This window comes from Petromyzon marinus, chromosome 33, assembly GCF_048934315.1.
Source record: "Petromyzon marinus isolate PM22_M1 ecotype Great Lakes invasive population chromosome 33, UKy_Petmar_22M1.pri1.0, whole genome shotgun sequence".
Taxonomy (NCBI): Eukaryota; Metazoa; Chordata; class Hyperoartia; order Petromyzontiformes; family Petromyzontidae; genus Petromyzon; species Petromyzon marinus.
The window spans coordinates 6,466,392-6,488,563 of NC_133699.1; the positions used below are offsets into that span (position 1 = coordinate 6,466,392).

General features: G+C 43.3%; 1 protein-coding gene across 1 annotated transcript; it reads left to right on the forward strand.

The window, feature by feature from the left end:
• Positions 1-5,655: 5,655 nt before the first annotated feature.
• Positions 5,656-9,152, forward strand: LOC142929729 (uncharacterized). The gene is made up of 4 exons (XM_076071485.1): positions 5,656-5,992; positions 6,405-6,488; positions 7,173-7,256; positions 8,335-9,152. Exons 1-4 carry the CDS (start codon positions 5,726-5,728, stop codon positions 8,551-8,553), a joined length of 654 nt encoding a protein of 217 aa, XP_075927600.1. The 5' UTR covers positions 5,656-5,725; the 3' UTR covers positions 8,554-9,152.
• Positions 9,153-22,172: the final 13,020 nt, after the last annotated feature.

Below are 22,172 nucleotides of genomic sequence, written 5' to 3' on the forward strand. Positions count from 1 at the left end.
GGCCTTTGAAATCCCCACGAGAGGCCCCTCTCCCGTGCCCGAGATCCGCCTTTGTCTCCTCCATCCCCGTTGGTCGTGTTGCGCTGCTGCGCGACGCGATGGTGGAGCCGTGCCCAGAGGTGCACTCGGCCTCGGGTGCTTTGGGGAAGGATCGAGCTGGCGCGTCGGCGGGTGGCGAGTTGCGCGTTTCGACGGAAGAGACGCTGAAGTCGTCGTTGAAAAAAATATCAGGGTCATTGTTGACGTTGTCGCACTCGCCGGAATGAAGGCTATTGTCGCTGAGCTCGTCATCACCAACACCACCATCATCGTCGTCACGAACTTCACCACTGCGATTTCTTTCAAACTCTGCAACATTCATGATTTTGTCGGCAAAATCAATGTCCTCACCACCACCGTCAGCATCATGACCACGAACATTGACACCATCTTCTTCATCACCACCGCCCACTTCTGCCATCATCATCATCACCGCCACCATCGCATATTCCTTGGAACTTGACCGGCCGCACGGCACGTCTCCCGAATCCGTCTTCTTCCAAAGGGGCCCCCTTGGCTCGTTCCCCCCGGCGGAGGAGACTGCAGCGAGCCGCCAAGAGCCAAACTGACACCTCCCTCCACCACGGGAGCCCCTTTCAAGGCGCCCCACTCTGTTGCGTGCCCGTGCACTCGAGTCGCAAAGCTGTGGTCCGCCGTCAAATCCCCTTGCTCCAGGCTCTCAACCACGGGCGACAGAGGCTTTGGAGAGTCCACCCAGAATCGAACCGCCCTGGGAAACGCGCCGTAGCGAGAGTTCTACAAACACCGGGCCATGGCGTTGTTGTTGTTGTTGCTGCTTGCGGAAAGTAATTTAAAAGTTCGTGAATTAAATCACAAAAAAGACAGGCCTCTTTCGCACGGACTTAAGTCAATGCTTGTGAATCCAAAATGTAATACGCATGAACGGTCGTGATTAAGCTATACTCCTGAAGTATGGGGCATATAATAGTCTGTGCTAATAACAAGTTTTGTTTTTTATCTTGTTTCTGAATCCCGAAACATTTTTGATCGGAGATTGAATTGGGTTAGCTATGTTGTATATGCCCCCCTTTCCATCTTAATATTAACACGTAATTTTTCAATACATATAGATACATATTTCTATTGTTTCTTTTAATTTTAATAATGAATAAAAACACCAAACCAGGCCTCAGCATGGCATGTGGAGGTCATATTTACCTTGACCCACTAACACGATTTTGACGTTCAGAGCCCTCCCAGGGTCAGAGGGAGCAGATAGAGAGCAGAGCGCAGCGGATTGCAATGGGGCTGACGTAAACACAAAGCCAGGGTCACTGGGAGGTTGCGTTAGCCTAGATCTAGTTAAGTCAACAAAGCTAATTGGTTCTGCATTACTATTAAAGTAACTTAAAGTCGGAATTTAACGACAGGGTAGGCTAAAGTTATTGATCTTCACACCCACTTCAATTGAACCCTGCCACAAGCTACGTCAATGTAACCATCACCCGTCTATTAATTTAATATGAAATGTATTCACATATTTTAATAATTTCTATACGACTTGACCCGAAGCCTATAACAATCAGGTTTTCCTAAGTCAACATAAATGCTCTAGCCTCCACCCATACGCAAATAATAAGCAGGGTTAAAGTAAGAGTAGAGAGGAAAAGAAATGCAAGCGCACAGCAAAACTGCAACATAAGCAAAGGGCGATGTTAAACCCAGGGTCGGAGAGAAAGGGAAATCCCGGCCGTCTTTGTATCCCTGCAGCGCGGGGTAGGAGTGTGTATACGCTTGGGGAAACATGAGTCAAACACCGCAACGAGAAGCTGACTCAGACCTTGGATTAATACAGAATCATAACTATGGAACTCAGATGAAATGAAATGTTAACTTAAAACTTTTTAACCATTTCTTTGTGCGTCGGTGAAAGTCGGAGGGAATATCGCCCCTCCCTCCAGGTTGTGCACCCAGACAGAGAGGTGGCTTCGAGACAATTTATAACATTTGATTGTTTTACTTGTGGGTTTTATGGTAGGAGTATGACAACGGAATATACCGTGGGTGATGCACAAGGACACACACTGACACACGTACAGACACACACACGGACACAGATACATACGGACAAATCCTGACACAGCAAAAATCGAAAGAAACCCCGCCTTGTGGGCAGGATCCGAGTGAAGGGATTTTTGGGCATAAAAAGAGAATCCTGAGCATTGAAACCTCAGTTCGACCCGGGGGGGGGGGTCGGCTCACCAGAGTTCGACCAGTGGGTCGACTCTCGGGAGACAGTTCGACTCGGAGGAGCAACTCGGAAGAGTTCGACCAGGGGGGTCGGAACTCGGGAAGTTCGACTCGGAGGAGGTCGGAACGCGGGGAGTTCGACCAGTGGGTCGGCTCAGGAGCAGTTCCAATCGGGAACGAGAGCAACAGGTCGCCAGCCGGCGAGCTGCAGAGCAGGGGGCGGCGAGCAGAAGCCAAAGTGGCCCCGTCGCTACCCACTGACGTTGGCAAGACTCGCAGGGTAGTGAGGCGTCACCTAGTGTGATTTCCAAGAGCTGAAAGACAGAGTATTGCTGATTCTACATTGAGTCCAGCTGCAGAGTGACCGACGCACCAAGCAAGAGCTTCTGCAAACCAGAGCAAGAGCACGTGCGACTTGAGTCATCCAGCAGTGGAGAAAAACCTGTTTTCAGCAAACCAGCAACGAGCACGTTCGAGTTCTCCACCCAGAGAGAGGGAGCGTGCCGATGCAGCTCATCCAACAGCGGAGAGAAACTGCTTCAGCGAACCAGCACGAGCGTGATCGCGCAGCTCATCCAGCAGTGGACAGAGGTGTCCACTGAGCGGAACTGAGAGCGATCAAGCAACTCTCCCCCGTGGATAGAGGCTGGCTGCTGTGTGGAGGAGGGCGGCGATTCGTATGATGCACTCCTACACACCTCACCGCTCTAAAGGGAGCGAGGCTACTTCTCCTACAAGCGATGCCAACTTCAGCGTATGGCAACGCAAAGAATTAATTCCAAACACTGACTATTCAAAACAATTCATATCACTCAAACATACACAGGTCCTTAACCAGAAGCGAACACTCAAGTCCGTGAACCATCTGGCTGTGGAAGCATCGTTCGTGTGATAACAGTCCGTCATTTATAAGTATATTCATAATTTCCCTCTTCAATATTTTGTTTTGGACTGTACTTCTAATCGCATAAGTTACCAACCGATCCATCAATACGAATTAGCCTTGGCACCTTCGCCACGGAGCTACGCTCCCGGGGAGGAATCGTGCTAAACCGATTTTCTGATCATACAATCTTATTCACGAATTAATTAATTAATCTCCCGTGAGATAACACGTTCCGCCGCATACCCTCACACTAAGCCATTTCGGTAATCTTATATTCTGTCCGGTGGATCTGTTGTTACATTTATGCCTTTGGAAATAATAACTGTTTGATTGTCTTTTTATATGAATACCGTTGCATGTTAATCAATCGCCTGTGATAATGTGCTGACCATTTCAAGCATAATGATCGTTCATATTATAATGTATAAGCTTTTGTGTAGCATAGCATTTGCATGTTCTGACTCTCTCACTAACAGCAATCGCTTTATGCGGGGTCCATGTGTTATCAAAGTGAAATCGTACAGTCGTTGATGATACTGTCTTGATACCGTGTGGATACCGTGTTGAAGTTCCGAGATTGAGAGTCACATACATATTATAGTTAAGGTTTAATTAGAAAATAAATTGATTAATACAGAAGTGGTCGTGTGATTCTTTCCTGAAGTTTTTGCATAAGATCTGTATCCTGCGACGAGATATGAACTCGGGAACCTAAACTATAAACACACCAATCCACACTCATTAAACTAAAGCGAACGATGTGAACATGGGACCTAAAATATGAACACTCGGGGAGTGTTAAAGCGAGAATCATTGTATTATGCTGATCAATAATACGAAGTTAGACAACGAGGCCGAATTGACACTAGGGTAACTGCACACGATTGATTGCGTTATCCTGATTGATAACCCCACCTCGTCAACGAGGCGGGGACCTGATTATCATGAAGGCTATCATTAACACAACCACTCGTATAAATTAATACGATCACCTCTCTAATTAGCATAGTTATACGCATAATTACACGAATTAACATAATTTTGGATTAATTATGCAAATTTCGAATTTCATTTAATTTTAATTATTTGTCATCAATTTTCACACACCCACATATACAACAGCTACATTTCAGCAGGGTCAACCTGAAGCGCTGCATTAATTTAAACCCCGTGCTGAATACTTGAAAAAATTACATTGTGCGACTGAAGCCGACGTGAAGCAGGCTAAGCCCTCATATATGTAGATTTGATTAACATTCGTGATTGTACCGTCTCAGATTCCCAAACCCCACCCATTGATCTTCTCCAGTCAAAATTGTACTTTATTGGTAACAGAGCACTTTAATTCACATTGATATCACTGCACATGAATCAAGTGTTGTGACTCGTATCTGCAACAATTGGACAAAAATCGAGACAGGTGAGCTCATTAAACCTCAATGAGTAATTAAATACGTTATTGAATATTAGAAAATACACTAATTAGAGCAAAGTTGACAAGCACTGATGCCCAACACACACCTGTTATCCCAGAGCTTGAGCAGGTGTGTTGCCAATCAGACAGCGTTAGTTGCTTAGCATGTCACAAGTGCAGAACAATTTGAATTGGGAGTAAATTAATAAAAGTGGAATTTTGGGAAACCTGTAATGTACCGCAAGGTGTCCTCCATGCCAGGATGGAATTCTTGCTAGAGTGGATTCTGGTGTTTAATGCTAAGTGAAACCTAACGCATACAGTGGGCTGTGTGTGATGTTACGCTTCTAATGCAGGCAAGCAATAGCTCTGTTAATTAGCACCAAGGAAAGCTATTTGAGCAACAAATGCAGTTAAATTTTGATTTAAAGCTTTCGTGACTATGCAGGGATTCATATTCTTGGTTCTTTCGGTAAAGTCACGTAGAAGGGAAACAATAAAATAATAAAAATATATAGCAATAAAATTCTCACGACGTTTCGACTGCAACACAAGTAATCAACATTAGGTGTGAAAAGCACAACAAGAAAATGCAGTTAAATTTTGATTTAAAGCTTTCGTGGCTGCAGGGATTCATATTCTTGGTTCTTTCGGTAAAGTCACGTAGAAGGGAAACAATAAATTAATAAAATAATAAATATATATAAAACAATAAAATTCTCACGACGTTTCGACTGCAACACAAGCAATCATCATCAAATTTTCTTGTTGTGGTTTTCACACCTGATGATGATTGCTTGTGTTGCAGTGGAAACGTCGTGAGAATTTTATTGTTTTATGTTTTTATTATTTTATTGTTTCCCTTCTACGTGACTTTACCGAAAGAACTAAGATTAAAAATGCAGTTGTGTGGCGTCGGTGTAGTCGGGAGTCTGTGACGTCATGTGACACTTGTCATAAGGTGTCTTATTGAAACGTCACTGCAGTCCGGCGCGTGACGTCAAGTGACACTCCTCATAAGGTGTCGTATTGTAACGTCACTGCAGTCCGGCGTGTGACGTCACATCCTACAGGCTCTTCGGATTTCTTGGGAAGCAGAGGTGTCTTCACTTGCCCTCTGGCGTTCTCGTGATAAAATTTTTTGGAAAGTTTCGGTGCTCTGGCACATTGGTGGCATGGCCACCATGAAGAAAGGTGTAAAGAAATTATTCAGAAAGTTTTTCAAAAAGCTATGCTGCTGTTGCCGAAGCAGTTCTGATGATGAGGACACCTATGCTGGGACCTCGCTGGGCAGTCCTGCTACGGTTCGCAAGGGCAGCCCTCTTTCGAGTCTGGTGAGCAGCCGTTCCAGTGAGAGCGTTTTTCAGAGCTGCAACACCAGTTTAACGTCAACGAGTCAGGAGGCATCAATCGTTGGACACAAGGAAAATGATCTGACTAAGGTAAGGGCAGTAAGATCTGCTGCAGAGAGGGAGATGACTCACAGCGGGTGACTGGGCACATCTAACAGAGTCTGTGTTAATAACTAGAAACATTCAATAATTCGTTTTTATTTGGAGAACGAAACATTGCAGTTAAGAGGTTCATTTGGTTTACCTATATATGGACAGGGTACGCCTGAAGCACTACAACAGAGTGTGACGCTAAAGCCGACATAAAGCAGGCTCACGTTGTTGAAAGCCTCAACAACAGTTTGAGACTGAAAGTGAGGAGACATCATCATCATCTGATGGACAGAAGTCAGATTCGTTGAATCAGATTTAAAAAGATGCAGTCCTCTTTCGAGTCTTTTGAAAGCTGCAACACCAGTTTAAAGTCGTGATGCATGTTGAACATCTTTCGCACCGTACCTAGGCAAACGTGCTGATCGGAGATGCGGGGAAGGACGGTGAGGAGACATCATCATCTGATGAAAGCAATGCAGATCATCTGACTAAGGTAAGGGAGGCTGTAGGAGCAACAAAGAGGGAGGATAAATCACAGCGGGTGACTGGGTACATCTAACAGTCTGCTAATAACTAGAAACATTCAATAACAATTTCTTTGTTATTTGGAGAACGAAAAATATCAATTCAGAGGTTCATTTGGTTTACCTATATATATGGACAGGGTACGCCTGAAGCACTACATTAATTTAAAAGTCGTACTAACTACCTAAAAACTACGCTGAGCCAAGTGATAATCTTCCCACAGAGTATGACGCTAAAGCCGACATAAAGCAGGCTCACGGTCTTAGTTCTTTCGGTAAAGTCACGTTGAAGGGAAACAACAAAATAATAAAATATATAAAGCAATAAAAATTATCACGTTTCGACCATAACACAAACGGTCGTCTTCAGGTGTGTTGGTTTGCACGAATTTATTTAAAAACGGTGAATTTTATCCATTTATTTATTTCTTTAAAACCCCGTTGGCGCCACGCGCAACGATTTGGCAGTTTATCGTTACTGCAGTCACGATAGCTTTAAATCAAAATTTCAGGCTCACGTTGTTGAAAGCTTCAACAACAGTTTGAGTCAGAAAGTGAGGAAAAAAACGGCAGCCCCCTTTCGAGTCTTTTGAAAGCTGCAACACCAGTTTAAAGTCGTGATGCATGTTGAACTTCTTTTGCACCGTACCTAGGCAAACGTGTTGCTCGGAGGTGCGGGGAAGGACGGTGAGGAGACATCATCATCTGAAGAAAGCAATGCAGATCATCTGACTAAGGTAAGGGAGGCTGTAGGAGCAGCAAAGAGGGAGGATAAATCACAGTAGGTGATTAGGCAAAATTCAATTATCACGTATGCTTTCGTGACCAAAATCATCCATAATACCGTTTTGTCCTTTCTTTTTTTTCTTTTGGGTTAGATTACCGGCGAAACGTCGTACTCGGATTGTAAATGTTGTGGCTTGGCTCTCCAACACACCGGTGTGCTGTACTCGTAACGAATTGGCACGATCTGTTTAAGTGGTAAACCTTACAAATTGGCTGTGTCGGATTGTGGCCGGTTTAACGAAACATTTATATATTTACACGATCTAACAAGAAGAAAACCTGTAGTATAGATCAGTATTGATAAAATTAAGGTAAAAAATTAAAGTTTACGTTGCAAAACTTGCAAAGAAGACCAGTCCACACGTAAAGGTGCAGCCTTGAAATTGTTTGATCATACGATTGCTCGCGGTTGGGTTTGCACGAGAGGAAACTCACCTTCTACACCCACCAAACATCTTGGAAAATGTGGGAGCACCCACACCTGACCCCACAACACACATGGCTTGTCCATCGACTACCTGTGGTGTCCCTATTTATACTGCTGGGTGAATAAAGGTGGGAAGGATGTATTTCTACTGACATGCCAGGAAATTGTGGCACCAAATTCCGTACGATAACACCAGATTGCTAACCGTTGCATGAATAGCACATTAAGCCATTTGAGTATTTAAAATATGCATGATTTCCAATTTCACGCACTGCAAGAATGGGGAGGGCGTATGAAGGGATGTATACCCGTATGGGAATGTGTGTCCATATGGGTCTGTATTTGCGCTCAAGTGATATCACATGCATCTTTTTAACGTAACGTCTTCAGAATATCACTAAGGAGAATTTAGACAGAGTATGTTTTTGTCCAACTTCTTTGGAAACAAAGATAGATCCTGGTATCTAAAAGCAGAGTCTCCATTATTAGATTGGCTTGCCATGTTGTTCGAAATAAGAATCCGCACTTAGCAGTTTGAGCAATACTGCAGTGTAGTGGCGATGCGTGTCTGTGACTTAAGGCTGCTTTTACTGCTGCCGTAGCAGGAGGCCAAGAGTATTCAACAGGCAGAAGCGGACACCATCTCCAGCATCGTCGTCAAGGATGAGGCATCCACATCACCCCCGGCGGTGTCAGCAGCAGATGACAAGGGGCTGGAGATCCAACACAGCACCGTTCCATCCGCCGTGTCTTTCGTGACCGAGTCCAGCACGACTGGGCTGCACAAACCTAATGCGGGAGGTAAGTGTTTGCTGGCGTGACCCTGTCCCTCCGATTAGTATGGATGGCGACGCACGGTGTGAAAGAAGTTCAACGTGCACACATACGTACACTTTGATATCTCGTCACGCTGCTGTGGTTGTCTAGCCATTGCTGTCGATGTAAAACTTACAGGCTGAAGATGCTCTTCAGGCAATTCTGATTACTAGTGCTGAACACTTCAAAAACATTTAATACATTTGCATCTCGCCAGCTGGTGAAGAGGATTGTGTCTACCTAACAGCACCACAAAAAATGCCAGCACGGGTACAGGCTAAGACACCCAATTTGTAAACCATTCCCTTCAGTAGTGCTGTGAGTTATAATAAAAGTGCTGTGAACGTTAATGATGTGTTTCCATCATGTCATGTGTGCAGATGAGGACAGCATTCCATCTTTAGAATTCACAACACCTGCGACAGACAACTTAGTTCTCAAGTGGCAGGAGGATCTACATGAGGGTGCTGGGCTCAACAACCTCGGGAATACGTGTTTCGTGAATGCCAGCCTGCAGGGCCTCACGTACACGGCGCCGCTGGCAAACTTTTTGCTTTACAGCGATCACTCATGGACCTGTGAGTTCTCCCAAGATATTTTGCATTTGAGACGAGCTACAATCGAGTGTTGTGTAGATTACCTGGCTGTGCGCGGCTGGGCAATTTGTGCGATTGGTTTGTATTTTCACTGTGTGTCACCCCTGCCCCTCTTCACAGGCAAACAGACTGAGTTTTGCATGATGTGTCTGTTGGAGAAACACGTCTTCAACACCTTCATGAATCGGGGCATGGCCATCGATCCCATCGACATAGTTCTCAATTTCAAAAGTAAGTTCCAGCACAATTCCCAAGTGTCTTTGACGTTGAAACATCGGTCATCTCAAGATCTCCTGAAAGGGCAGTTTGAATCAGTTTTTGTATACAATATCGAACAGAAAATTACTCGTTTTGGTCAGCACTGATTTTACAACTCCAATGCATCGGATGTTCTTCCGGTCCTGCATTACTCTCTTGATGCTCGTTCTAAACACTGCCAGCCATACCCAGTTCTGTGATTAACCCACAAATCTTCCAATTTAGTTGATGAGGGACTTCATAAGCTATATACTGTGCCAGCAACTGTGTGACCACATCATCTGTGACCTCTGTCCATTTCCACACAGACATCGGCGAGGACCTGTGTTTTGGCAGGCAGGAAGATGCGCATGTCTTTCTGAGTTACGTGATAGATACGCTGCACCAATCCTGCCTCTTCAACCAAAGCCAGTAAGTACTGCATGCCCCAGCAAACTCCATAAATAGTTGCACAATACCAGCACATGGATGCCTGGATTGTTCAGAAAAAAATATGTTCTCAGGATAACCAGGCTACAGTCTACATTATTGACTGCCAATACGCTCACCAAGCTTAAAAACCAGGCTACAGTCTACATTATAGACTGCCAGTACGCTCACTCCGATTAAGAACCAGTCTACATTAGTGGTTTTTTGTTTTTTTAATTGTATATTTTATTATTCATATTTGTATTCACTTTATTTTAATTATTATTTAACAAATACACTAAATGCATGTTTCTAAATATGGAGGGAAAAATCGGTGGGCTCGTATAAAAAAAAATACACGCAACCACAGGGAGAGAATGCAAACTGCAAATTTACAGGCGTCAGCATTGGGATCAAACCCATGACCTGTATAGCTGGCGAGGTAGTTAAGACATTGCCACTTCAGCGAGTTAATACTAGTAGGGAAAAACATGTAACTCTCCCGAGTGTTCATCTCGTAAAGACATTGCCTCTGGAGTAGCTGTCTGTGTGTTTCATTGCGTGTTTTTCCAGGCTGAATATTGACATGGAGACCCCAACATTGATCCACCAGATCTTCAGGGGGTACCTGAAATCGAGAGGTAGGTACCTGTGCTCCTTCTGGAAACATTCACCCTTTAAGTAGTGATTTCACCCAATTTCACAATCCATACTGGGCTATGCAAGCTCTCGCATGCAACCTTATATTCTCTGTAGATATAAAAAAAAACACGTACACAAGGACATAAGCACACATGCACAAAATATGCATTCCCTTTCCCGTTTCTCTTTCATTGTTTACAAGTTATATCATTCACTCTACTCCCATTCCTGTGGAGTTCTCTAGGTTAAAAGGGGTTACATCAACTATACGAACATCTTTTGATTTAAAGCTTTCGTGACTGCAGGGATTCATATTCTTGGTTCTTTCGGTGAAGTCACCACGTAGAAGGGAAACTATAAAATAATAAAAATATAATACAATATACGAACATCATTAACTGGATTGTGCTAATGCTTATTTCTTTGACCACGCTGCGACGAGGCTACCCAACATGCAATCTGCCAGCAACATTTTAAACTTTAACATTGAATACAAATTAGTTTATGTCATCATTCATGTGACAATTTTAGCAGACCATCCCGATCATCATTGACTACACAAGTGAGAAAAGATGCCGAATACGGAAATAGATTTCACATGCTTATTACGCAAGAGTTTATCAAAGGTTTCTGTACGCCAAATGTAATTTCTCATCAGGCCACGTGGTGTACAGTGCAGTATCCAACTCGTAGCCCACCCTATGTTTCTGGCTTCTCCTTAAAATGTCACCAATTGCATATTTTTCCTTGTAAGGCAGTGCTATTGACGAATGTGTTGAGTACCTGTGATTTATGTTAGGGCACCACTGCCAACACAGTATCAACAATAAATGTATTTAGTAGCCATTGCTGCTTTCACCAAATATGTTTTTAAATAACAATTATAGTCGCATCTGGGTTGGTGGTATTTGAACATTTTCATGATATTAGGCAGTTAACGTGTGAATACTTTTGATGATTATGCAATGTGCAGCAGTAATATTGTATGTTTTCATATTATGTGTTTTCACAGTTGAGTGCACGCAGTGCTTCAGCATCTCAGACACGTTGGACTCTTGCCTTGACATCTCTCTTAATATCAACGTAAGAATTGGGAAGGCTGCAGCCTGATGTCGATTTTTTTGTCATTCATTATATTTATGTACCACAACCAGTTGACTGCAGAGAGCCACTTAGCTCATTATTTTCTGAATTTCTATTCAAAGTAATAATTTTCCATGATTGTGCTTTCTTGGCTTTTGACAGAAATCCCTGGATCTGGTGAAGGCTTTGTATGAATTCACAAAGACCGAGAATCTTTCAGAATACAGATGTGGAATGTGAGTATGCAATCTTCCATCGTGCACCTTTAAACGTTCGTGTATATCCCCATTTATACAGTGTGTGATCAAACACGCACCTCGTCCGTAAACTAACGTTGCTATTGTCTGGCGAACAGGTGCTCACGCGTGGGGAAATCAACAAAGAGAGTGAGCCTGCACGTGGTGCCCAATGTGCTTATCGTCACCATTAAGCGATACGATGAGTTTGGGCACAAAATCGACAGGGTGAATTTTACTTCCTGCACAGAATGCAAACTGATATTCAGATATATTTTGTATTCAACGTTTTTTGTCATTTGGACGTATTGGCGGTACACCGGTGCAGCATGACACACCGGTCCTCATAAAACAGTAGAACATCAAAATGTGAACCGACACTCATCTTCCGACTGCTTTGAGATCACGATAAATTATTTTGACGCAGCCCCACAAAATTTCCTGAAATGGGTTGGGAATCGCTGGAAAATATATCATCGTGAAAAATGTGATTTTAGTTTTTTATATATACGGTGCACCAGTGTACCGCCAATACGTTAATTTGCTCCCTTCTTCTGCCCCTGCTTAGCCAGCTCCCTATTTTCCTCTCTTTTAATGCTTGGCCCATCACTGTCTCCTCCCTCATCCCTTGTAGGAGTTCCTCTTCCCTGAAAAACTCGACATACGGCCGTTCATGTCTAGTCAGGTTGTGCAAGAGTCGCAACTTTATTCACTCTACTCGGTGATTGTGCACCACGGGACCACCACCAATAGCGGCCACTACTACTCGTACAACAAGGTGATGTTCTGCATGATAAACAAAAAAACAAATATCCCCCATATAGCCTTACCCGACTGTTGGGGCAAGTGCTGTTCATGAGCACCTGTCAAAGCCAGAATGACACACGCGGGGGTGGGTGGCCAGCACTACACCCGGCCGCCTTTGTCCCCTGAGTGGTATTTTTTACATATTGCACCATGTGTTCATTTGAGGCTGAGTGGACCGAGGGAACGAGGCCCACGACCAGTTGAGATAATCGTCACTGGTGTTACGTCGTAAGCGGGAATTGACCTCTGGTTGCCGGGTTCGTAGTGCAATGTGCTAACCGCTACGCTACTGTTTCCCTCTATGATAATACATACACACACACACACGAAGCATATGAGTACACGTGTTAACTTCCATATAATATTCCACTTTCATGATCTGTCACTATGGCTGGCTTTTAAATGAGTCAGGTGCAATTGGGTAATGATCGTAATTAAGTGTACATGTATTTTTTCCTTCAGGTCAGCAATGGCAGCTGGTTCAGAATGGACGATGCTGACGTGGAGCCAGTCGCCAAGTCAGAAGTGCTTCAAGACCAGGCCTACATCCTCTTCTATATGCGGTAAGTTGTACTCATGATGTATTTTCACAAACCATAAAACCTCAAACTGGAGAATTTACCCTAAGTCAAACAGTGTTGTCTGACAGTGTTGTACGCACTCTTACTCGGCCCACAATTATATTTTGAAGGTGGTTACCACGTGAGTTATCAGCCATTTTCGGTGCAATTCATTTCTCTAGGTAGTTTCAATGACAGGCAGTTTTCTGTGGTGTCCTGTTGGCCAGTGGAATAATTGTGATGGTGATGATGTGTGCTATGTGTAGGTCACCAGAGTAGAATGCCATCCCAGTGGACATCGAGGACTCTCAGTCTTCAAACTGGGTGGCATCAAGAACACACAGAGAGCTCCGAAGTGCTCGGACTACACAAAGGACACTCAAGGAAGAAAGAAGACGAGCCGGAGACACACTGCATACACACACACGCGCACCTTAGCAGACACATTGGAGACTTAGAGATTTAGACTGATATCAGATGCTCCCTCCTTACAGGCAATCCCCGGGTTACGGAAGCATTAGGTTCCCGAGGAAGATCCGCAACCTGAATTTTCCGTATGTCGGAAACTCAACAATTTCCCCCAAATCTAGATAAAATCCCATAGCCGGAAATAGTTGTGCCTCCCGTACCGTTTTCTTTAATTACTGTAGTTTCATCCCTATAATCCGGGGACTGCCTGTAGCTAGTTTTCAATCCTAACCCACCTAGTGAGCGATAATGGTCTAGGTTTCTCAAAAGGAAGGACATTAATAAACATCTGATATGATGGGATAACTTTCACAAACATTTGTTTAGATTTTCTTTGGTTCTTTCGGTAAAGTCACGTAGAATGAGAATAAAAGAATAAATTGATAAAATAAAATAACACAATAATATTCTCACGACGTTTCGGCCACAACACAAGCGGCCTTCATCAGGTGAAGGGAGCGAGACTGTCTGGTAGAACAGCGCTGGAGTGAGAGAGCCACGTTCAGATCACGGCTTTTAAGCTGTGTGAGAGGAACAAAGAGCCTTGACGAAGGAATTAGCATAAAATTTAGCATTGAAAAGGCTGAATGATTAGCTTGTGACTGGTCACAGAAATAGCTATGTTAAAAGTTAAAGCATACACATCCGCAGAGGCACCCATTGTTAAAAGGAATTAGCATAGAATTTAGCATTGAAATAGCTAAATTAAGGCATTCGCTTGTAACTGCTACAGAAATAGTTACGTTGAAGTCAGAGCATACACATTCACCGAGGCACTTAGTACAAATCAAAACAGGAGAATTTAGCATTGAAATAACTAGGCGAATTTAGCATTGAAATAACTGGGTGATTTGCTGGTGACTGGTCACAGAAATGACTACACATCTGAGCTATTCACAGTACTATATAGTGAACCAATAAAAATTAAAATATAAATTACCTTCATGTTATCAATAAACTCTATATTCTCCAATCAGCTAAGCTACCAACCATAAGTCGTTATATATCACAATGCTATATGGCGAACAAATGGGTGGATTCTTACCCTCAAATTTCCGTACCACGGATAGCTACGGGCCCCGTTCAGACGGACGAGTTCGTCCATGGTCGGAACAGAGGAGGGGGAGAGAGACAGCTGCGAAGCCCTAGTATACTCCATGTTGTAAACCATACCATTAACCGTGGTGTGAGAGGTATTAAGAGGCAATGCTGGCGAAAGAGCTGCGGTCTGAAGGTCATCGTAAAATTACAATTAATTAAGAACAGAAATGATTTAACACATCTTTCCAGTGGTTACTAAGCCTGAATCCATCTTCTCGGTTGAAATTGTCTCTGTGCTTGTATATGTGAATGGCCTCATGAACGAATCTCTCATGGTAGCCAGTTGGTTTGCAAAGAACCTCCGTCTTGGAGAAGTCAATGTCATGTGAGCCCACTGAATTGTAACAGTGATCTGCCACGGCCGAGGAGTTCGTCTTACCGTGTTTCAAGTCTGCTTTATGTTCGCGGATGCGGTCCGAGATATGTCTTTTGGTTTCTCCAATGTAGCTACTACCACAGAGGCACTTTAGTTTGTAAACGCCCGGGTACTGTATGTCTGGAAGAGCATCTTTTACAGATGGAACTAAATCACGGATTTTGTGTACTGTGTTGAATCGGACCTGGATCTTGTGTTTATTCAGGATTTTGGAGATCTTTTTAGTGACCCCTGCAATGTAGGGTAAGGTGATGGTTTTGAGTGGCTCCACAAGAGGATCCTTCTTCATGACTGGAGTGATGGCTTTGCGGATTGTGTAGTCGGAGTAGCCATTAGCCCTGAGAGCCTGGTGTACGTGCTTGAGTTCACTGGTAATGTGTTCCTGGTCGGAAATGCATTGGGCTCTATGGTATAGAGTCTTGATGAGGCAGTTCTTCTGGGATGGATGGTGGTGGGAATCCGGTTTCAAGTAAGCATCTGTATGGGTAGCTTTCCTGTAGACAGAGTGGCTCATTGAACCATCATGTCTCCTTTTAATTAAGACATCCAGAAAGGGTAGTTTGCCATCTTTTTCGACCTCCATGGTAAATCTGATGGCTGGGTGTATGGAATTGATGTGGTCCGGGAATTGGTCTAGAGCAGGCTGGCCATGTGGCCAGATGACAAAGGTGTCATCAACGTACCTCTTCCATAAGGTCGGGCGTAGAGTGGCAGTCTGGATGGCGTCAGTTTCAAATTTTTCCATGAATACGTTGGCTACAACCGGAGATAGGGGGGAGCCCATTGGGGTGCCCTCAGTTTGTTTGTAGAAAGTTCCATTCCAGGTGAAGTATGTGTTGGTTAAGCAATGTCTCACCAGGGGGGGTACATCAGTATGCAGTCCTTGATGAACCAGGTCTTCAATGATAGCGATGGTGTCAGGTACCGGGACTTTGGTGAACAAGGACACCACATCAAAACTGACAAGCAGGTCGTTTGGGGACAGGGAAATGTCTTTGATTGTCGATACCAGGTGAGTAGAATTTAGTACCGCAGAGGTGGTTTTTCCAGTGAAAGGTCGCAGTATATCAGCCAGAAAACGTGCCAGTTTGTAGGTGGGGGAGCTGATAGTAGAGACGATGGGACGAAGGGGTGTATCTTCTTTGTGTATCTTTGGAAGGCCATATAATCTTGGTGGTCTGGCAGCAGAGGGTTTCAACAAGAACTGTTTGTTCTCATCAATTAATGCTGTTGAATCAGAGATAATTTTGTTCGTTTTGGTGACCAGGCTGTTGGTGGGATCTCTTTTTATTTTTGTATAGCTGCCATCGTTGAGTAGTTCTTGAATTTTGTTGTTATATTCTGTTTTGTCCATGATGACAGTGGCATTGCCTTTGTCGGCTGAGAGAACGACAATATCATCCCTCTTTTTTAATTGAGATAATTCAAAACGTTCGTCTTTGCTGATGTTGCTAGGTGGCAACTTAGCGTTTTTGAGGGTTGCAGCGATTTCAGATCTTGCTACGTCTGCAGAGATGTGACTCAAGCCCTTGAGTGCAACGTCGACATGGGCAATGATATCATTAACCGGTAAGTGTCTCGGTGTGACAGCAAAGTTTAGACCTTTAGCTAAAACGGATTTCAGACCATCAGAAATGGAACTGTTACTGCGATTAATTACGACTTTGTTGACGTCTATCTTTTCGGTGTGTGGATCCGATTTTTTGCTGGAGAGGTGATTGAATTTGGAAATAAAATTGTCCCTACATTTGTTCGACATAGTGGCAGCCGAAGAGGTAGTCATATTGTCTACATGTTCCCAATCCGATGTAGACATTGTTGCTGTCAATTTTAAGTGTGATTTGTAGAGTGTCTTGTCTAACTGATCGAGTTCGGTGCGTGTAAGTCTGATTTTTTCCGAGATAAGAGCGAAGCTAGTTCTAGCTAGAATTCGTTTTGCATTGAGAGAAGTTGCAACAGCAGAGGTTAGTGTAAATGCGGTTGGTATTACTTTAGAGTCGCGGCATCTCTTCAGAAAGGTGAGAGACTCGATTAGTTGAGCCTTCTTATCCCGAAGTCTGTTGAATGATCTTAAGGATGTGTGGAATCCCTCCCCGTAGAGGCGGTTAAATTTCGATTTAAAGCTTTCGTGACTGCAATGATTCATCTTCTTTGGTTCTTTCGGTAAAGTCACGTAGAATGAGAATAAAAGAATAAATTGATAAAATAAAATAACACAATAATATTCTCACGACGTTTCGGCCACAACACAAGCGGCCTTCATCAGGTGAAGGGAGCGAGACTGTCTGGTAGGACAGCGCTGGAGTGAGAGAGCCACGTTCAGATCACGGCTTTTAAGCTGTGTGAGAGGAACAAAGAGCCTTGACGAAGGAATTAGCATAAAATTTAGCATTGAAAAGGCTGAATGATTAGCTTGTGACTGGTCACAGAAATAGCTATGTTAAAAGTTAAAGCATACACATCCGCAGAGGCACCCATTGTTAAAAGGAATTAGCATAGAATTTAGCATTGAAATAGCTAAATTAAGGCATTCGCTTGTAACTGCTACAGAAATAGTTACGTTGAAGTCAGAGCATACACATTCACCGAGGCACTTAGTACAAATCAAAACAGGAGAATTTAGCATTGAAATAACTAGGTGAATTTAGCATTGAAATAACTGGGTGATTTGCTGGTGACTGGTCACAGAAATGATTACACATCTGAGCTATTCACAGTTGGCTCACACGCCAATTGATTTCTCTAAGACGAAGGTACTTTGTAAGCCCACTGGCTATCAAAAAAATTCGTTCATGAAGCCATCCACATATATAGACACAGTCACAATTTCAACCGAAAGGATGGGTACAAACTCAGCAATCATTGGAAGAACGTCATCAACCAGTTTAAGTCATAACTGGTGTTGTTCTCATCCTGCCACCTTCCGATGTTAGTTTTTATTATCCCCGTAGGTTCGGCTCTCCGATCTTACATTAACAGGTGAAACAAATTTCACACCAACATAGCCCCTTCCGCGTGCTGACCTCGACGTGGCGGCAGCTCTGCGATCTTACATTAACATGCCAATCTCTCACATTAACATAGCCACCTCCGCGCCCTCGTCATGGAGGCCGCTCTCCGATCTTACATTAATGTGCTAATTTCTCACATTAACATCACTAACCACGTCGTTTATGACCCTTGGGCTACACCCATTTTCAACCTTTAAAACAGTCTGCCTCAGCAGCTTTCCCCCTCTTTCTTCTTCTTGATGACGATCACTTGTGTTGTGATTAAAACGTCAGAGTTTTTTGTTTATTTTATTTTTATTAATTTGAACCTATCTACGTGACTTTACCGAAAGACCCAAATAATATGAATTCCTGCAGTCACGAAAGCTTTAAGTCAAGATTTATAGTAATGACTCTTCCTCAGATCTAATTAGATTAAATCATTACCAGATGTATTTGCACCATTCCTACAATGCAAGGCTCTCACGAAGGTGATATGTTTTACAGATGGGTAGAGTGTGCCATGGTTTCACATTAAGGGCAATGCTGCTCTGTGGTTTTAACCAATTGGATAATTGGAAAGTATTATTTAAAGTCTGGTAAATTTGGACTGTGGCACTGACGCAAATGGCCGGCTCTTTTTTGAATAACAACCACCATTAGTTTAACAAGCCTAACTGATAAAACCCAAATGGAAGCCGGTATAATTATATTGCTTAAAACAAATGCTGCTGGGGAATGTTGGTGGGAAAAGCCATTAGGCTGATGTATTTAAACATCGTATTCTGATTTATGTGGAGACACAAAAAGCGAGTTATGCTTCTACAGTATTTGCTTGTGCAAAGCATGGACAATCATTGCCACAGAGACAGAATCAGCTCGGTGGCTAGGAGATGTTAACTACCTCACCTGGTATGGAGGAGGCCGAGGGTTTGATCCCGACCCTGATGCCTTTATAAGGAGTACCTTGGATATCGAGGTGGTTACATTTTTGGAAAGTGCAGCAAAAGCCAAAAGCGTGATATTCAATACTTAAGCTTGACCTAAATAATGAGCTTACATACACGGCAACCAAAAATAGACACATCACAATAGAAATGTGCTGTACAGATTACCAAATTTACTACTATAATGAGCCAAGAATGTCTGTGTCCCGCGCGTGACGTCACTCCACGTCGAGCAGGCCCCCTCATTAATACTCATGAATAGACTAATCTCTCACAATACAAAGGCCACTGCCACAGCCATTGACATGCTAATCTCACAATACAAAGGCCACTGCCCCAGCCTCTGTGGTTGGACCATCTCTAGCTCCACCCACCTACCTTGATGCACTCATCTCAGGCCTATATAAGACCTTGTCTCAGCAACTTTCGGGTGACGTCACTCCACATGGGGGGGCGAGGTGCCTCCTACCCCCTCCTCAGCGTCAACTTAGAAACTCACTACAAAGGCAGAACCCTCACGTCACGCGATCTCCCTAACGCTATTGAGACATCGAAGTAGAAAGGACGTCATGATGAACAAGGGATTATAACCTTTAAATGAAATAGGTCTGTCACCGCGGCCTTACAAATTGCACACAAATGGATGCAATGAATATCACTTCGCGGTCTGATTTACTGCAATAGATTTACTGCAATACACCCATCCTTGGACGGGCAAAAGGCTAGTAAACAAATAATCCCCTCGCCCGCTCCCCACCACAATATCACACAATGATATAGTACTTCCTTGTACAGTATACCCGCTAAAGACCAAAACTAATCCCCATGATAGGTAAATTGATATACATAGAGCTTGCCGGCGATAGGTCTAAACCACGAACTATGAACTCGTGATATTCAAGGGTCTCCCGTATTTGGAGTGTGCATGTTCTCCCCATGGTCACGTATCCTTTTCTCCAGGTCCTCCGGTTTTTTTCTCCACATCTAAAAACATGCGTTAAGATAATTACTGCTATAAATATTCACAAAAGCCACTACGTTGAGCAACCATATGTGGCCAGGCTTCTTCTGGAAAAGAGCTATATATCTCAGTGGGCCTTACCTGGTCAAATAAAAATAGGTCGCTTACAGGAGCTGAATGGATTGCCACATCACAGGGACGCAAGGAATCGCAGCATGGAGAGGGCTTCATCCAGCAGTGGATTGATCCTGGTTTATGTTTTGCAAATAGTAAACTTCAGCGTGCACTTCCAAATGAAGGTGTTTAAAGTGTCTGTTTATCTTATTTGGTTCTTTCGGTAAAGTCACGTAGAATGAGAATAAAATAATAAAATAAAAATAAGACAATAAAATTCTCACGACGTTTCGGCCACAACACAAGCGGCCTTCTTCAGGTGAAAGAACAGAACTGTCGGGACGACAGTGCTTCAATGAGTGCTGCTGAGATTCGTGGCGTCTTTTAAGCTCGGTGATAGGTGTGAATGACCTAGAAAGCAGGAGAATTTAGCATTGAAATAGCTAGGGATTAGCTTGTGACAAAAAATAGCTGTGTTAAAGTCAAAGTTTACATATCAACAGAGGCATTTAGTATATGGACGCTAAAGGGCCTCCAACTACCCAACTATCATACAGTAAACCAATGTGAGAAAAAACTAAGTCTATATTACCTCAGTATAATAATTGTACTTGATATGTGCTTCAATAAGCTGAGCTATTAATCACAACGCAACTGGGAATACACTACACTATATAAACAGGTCCCTGCAGGGTGGGCTGGTAGGAACATTGGAATTTTGTCTATTGCAGGCTGGTACACTCAGTTTACAACTTCGTTCCTTCCAGTATTAATACCATATAGTAAAACCAATGAAAACCCAAATATAAACTACCTCAATGTTATCAATAAACTCTATATACTCTCCAATCAGCTGAGCCACCAACAATAAGTCGTTATATATCACAATGCCATATTGCGAAAAATGGCGGTTTTTCTTCCCATCAACGACCAGCACCACGGACAACGAACGAGCTTCGTTCAGATGGACGACTCAATCCATGCTCGGGAACGGAAGAGGGAGAGAGACAGCCATAATGCGTTGTTATACTCCATGTTATAAACCATACCATTAACCGTGGTGTGAGAGGTATTAAGAGGCAATATCAGCGAAAAAGCTGCGGTCTGACGGTAACCGTAAAATACAATAAATTAAGAACCATTGGAAAGATGTTTTAAACCATTTCGGAACTTCATTAAATTTATTGGCTGGTTGGGGAGGCCATATTAAGTTTGCGAGGTCTGAAACTCCAGGCCAAACATAAATAAACTTCCGTTATCTCCGAAAAAGTAAGATGGATTGATGACCACGCTGTGGAGGTCTGCATAAATTTATAAGATGTCCATTGTTTCACAAGAGATAGCATGAATCGGATAAGAAATACACTATTAATTCTTATACACTGGTCCATTCATACAATTAGTATATTAGTGGGCTACATTAGAGAAGATAAAGGGAGGAGAGGAGAAGAGGAGGGCCGGGGTGCCCGGAGCCCAGAGAGTGCCCAGAGGAGCCAGAGAGCCAGGGGCAACCCTGATGTTTATGTTGGCTGGATAGCATGTGCTCCCAATGCATGTGAGGTTGCTCTCAACAGAAGTCGTTCCTTGCACGAGATTGGCTGAAACGCTGAGTAACCACTCAGAGGTATAGTGGTTAAGCAGTGGAGACGGTATAGTGGAAAAACAGTGGAGATTTCTGAAGCAAAGTTTAAGATTTGCAGTTGTCAAATTATATTGAGCCGATCCATATGGCAAGTGAAAGAAAGAAGACTTGAAGTGTGTTGCTAAAACAATCTTGGAGGAAAGAGAGGATACATGTGTGCCTCTTGGAGAAGGAAAGGCATTGCTCAAAACTGTGCTGCAAGGTCACGTGCCATGAATCACATGAGTTTAAAAAAACGTGACTGTAAACCACAAGCTTGTGAATAATATTCATGGTGAAGACACCTCTATACGTTGGATGCTGCACTTTGTCTTTTCATGAATGTCATATTGTGCACTGGGTTATGCCTTATTAACATAAATTCTGAATTTAGCTATTCATGTATTTCTATTACAGTATCACATATTCTTTGGACCAAGTGTCAATTGCCTATTT

What these genes read in the sequence shown, in the direction of transcription:
- LOC142929729 (XM_076071485.1), top strand. Translation starts at nt 5,726, where the DNA reads ATGGCCACCATGAAGAAAGGTGTAAAGAAATTATTCAGAAAGTTTTTC. An exon ending in ATGCAGATCATCTGACTAAG is followed by an intron (nt 6,489 to 7,172) that starts GTAAGGGAGGCT and finishes CACCGTACCTAG; the next exon opens with GCAAACGTGTTGCTCGGAGG. An exon ending in ATGCAGATCATCTGACTAAG is followed by an intron (nt 7,257 to 8,334) that starts GTAAGGGAGGCT and finishes CTGCTGCCGTAG; the next exon opens with CAGGAGGCCAAGAGTATTCA.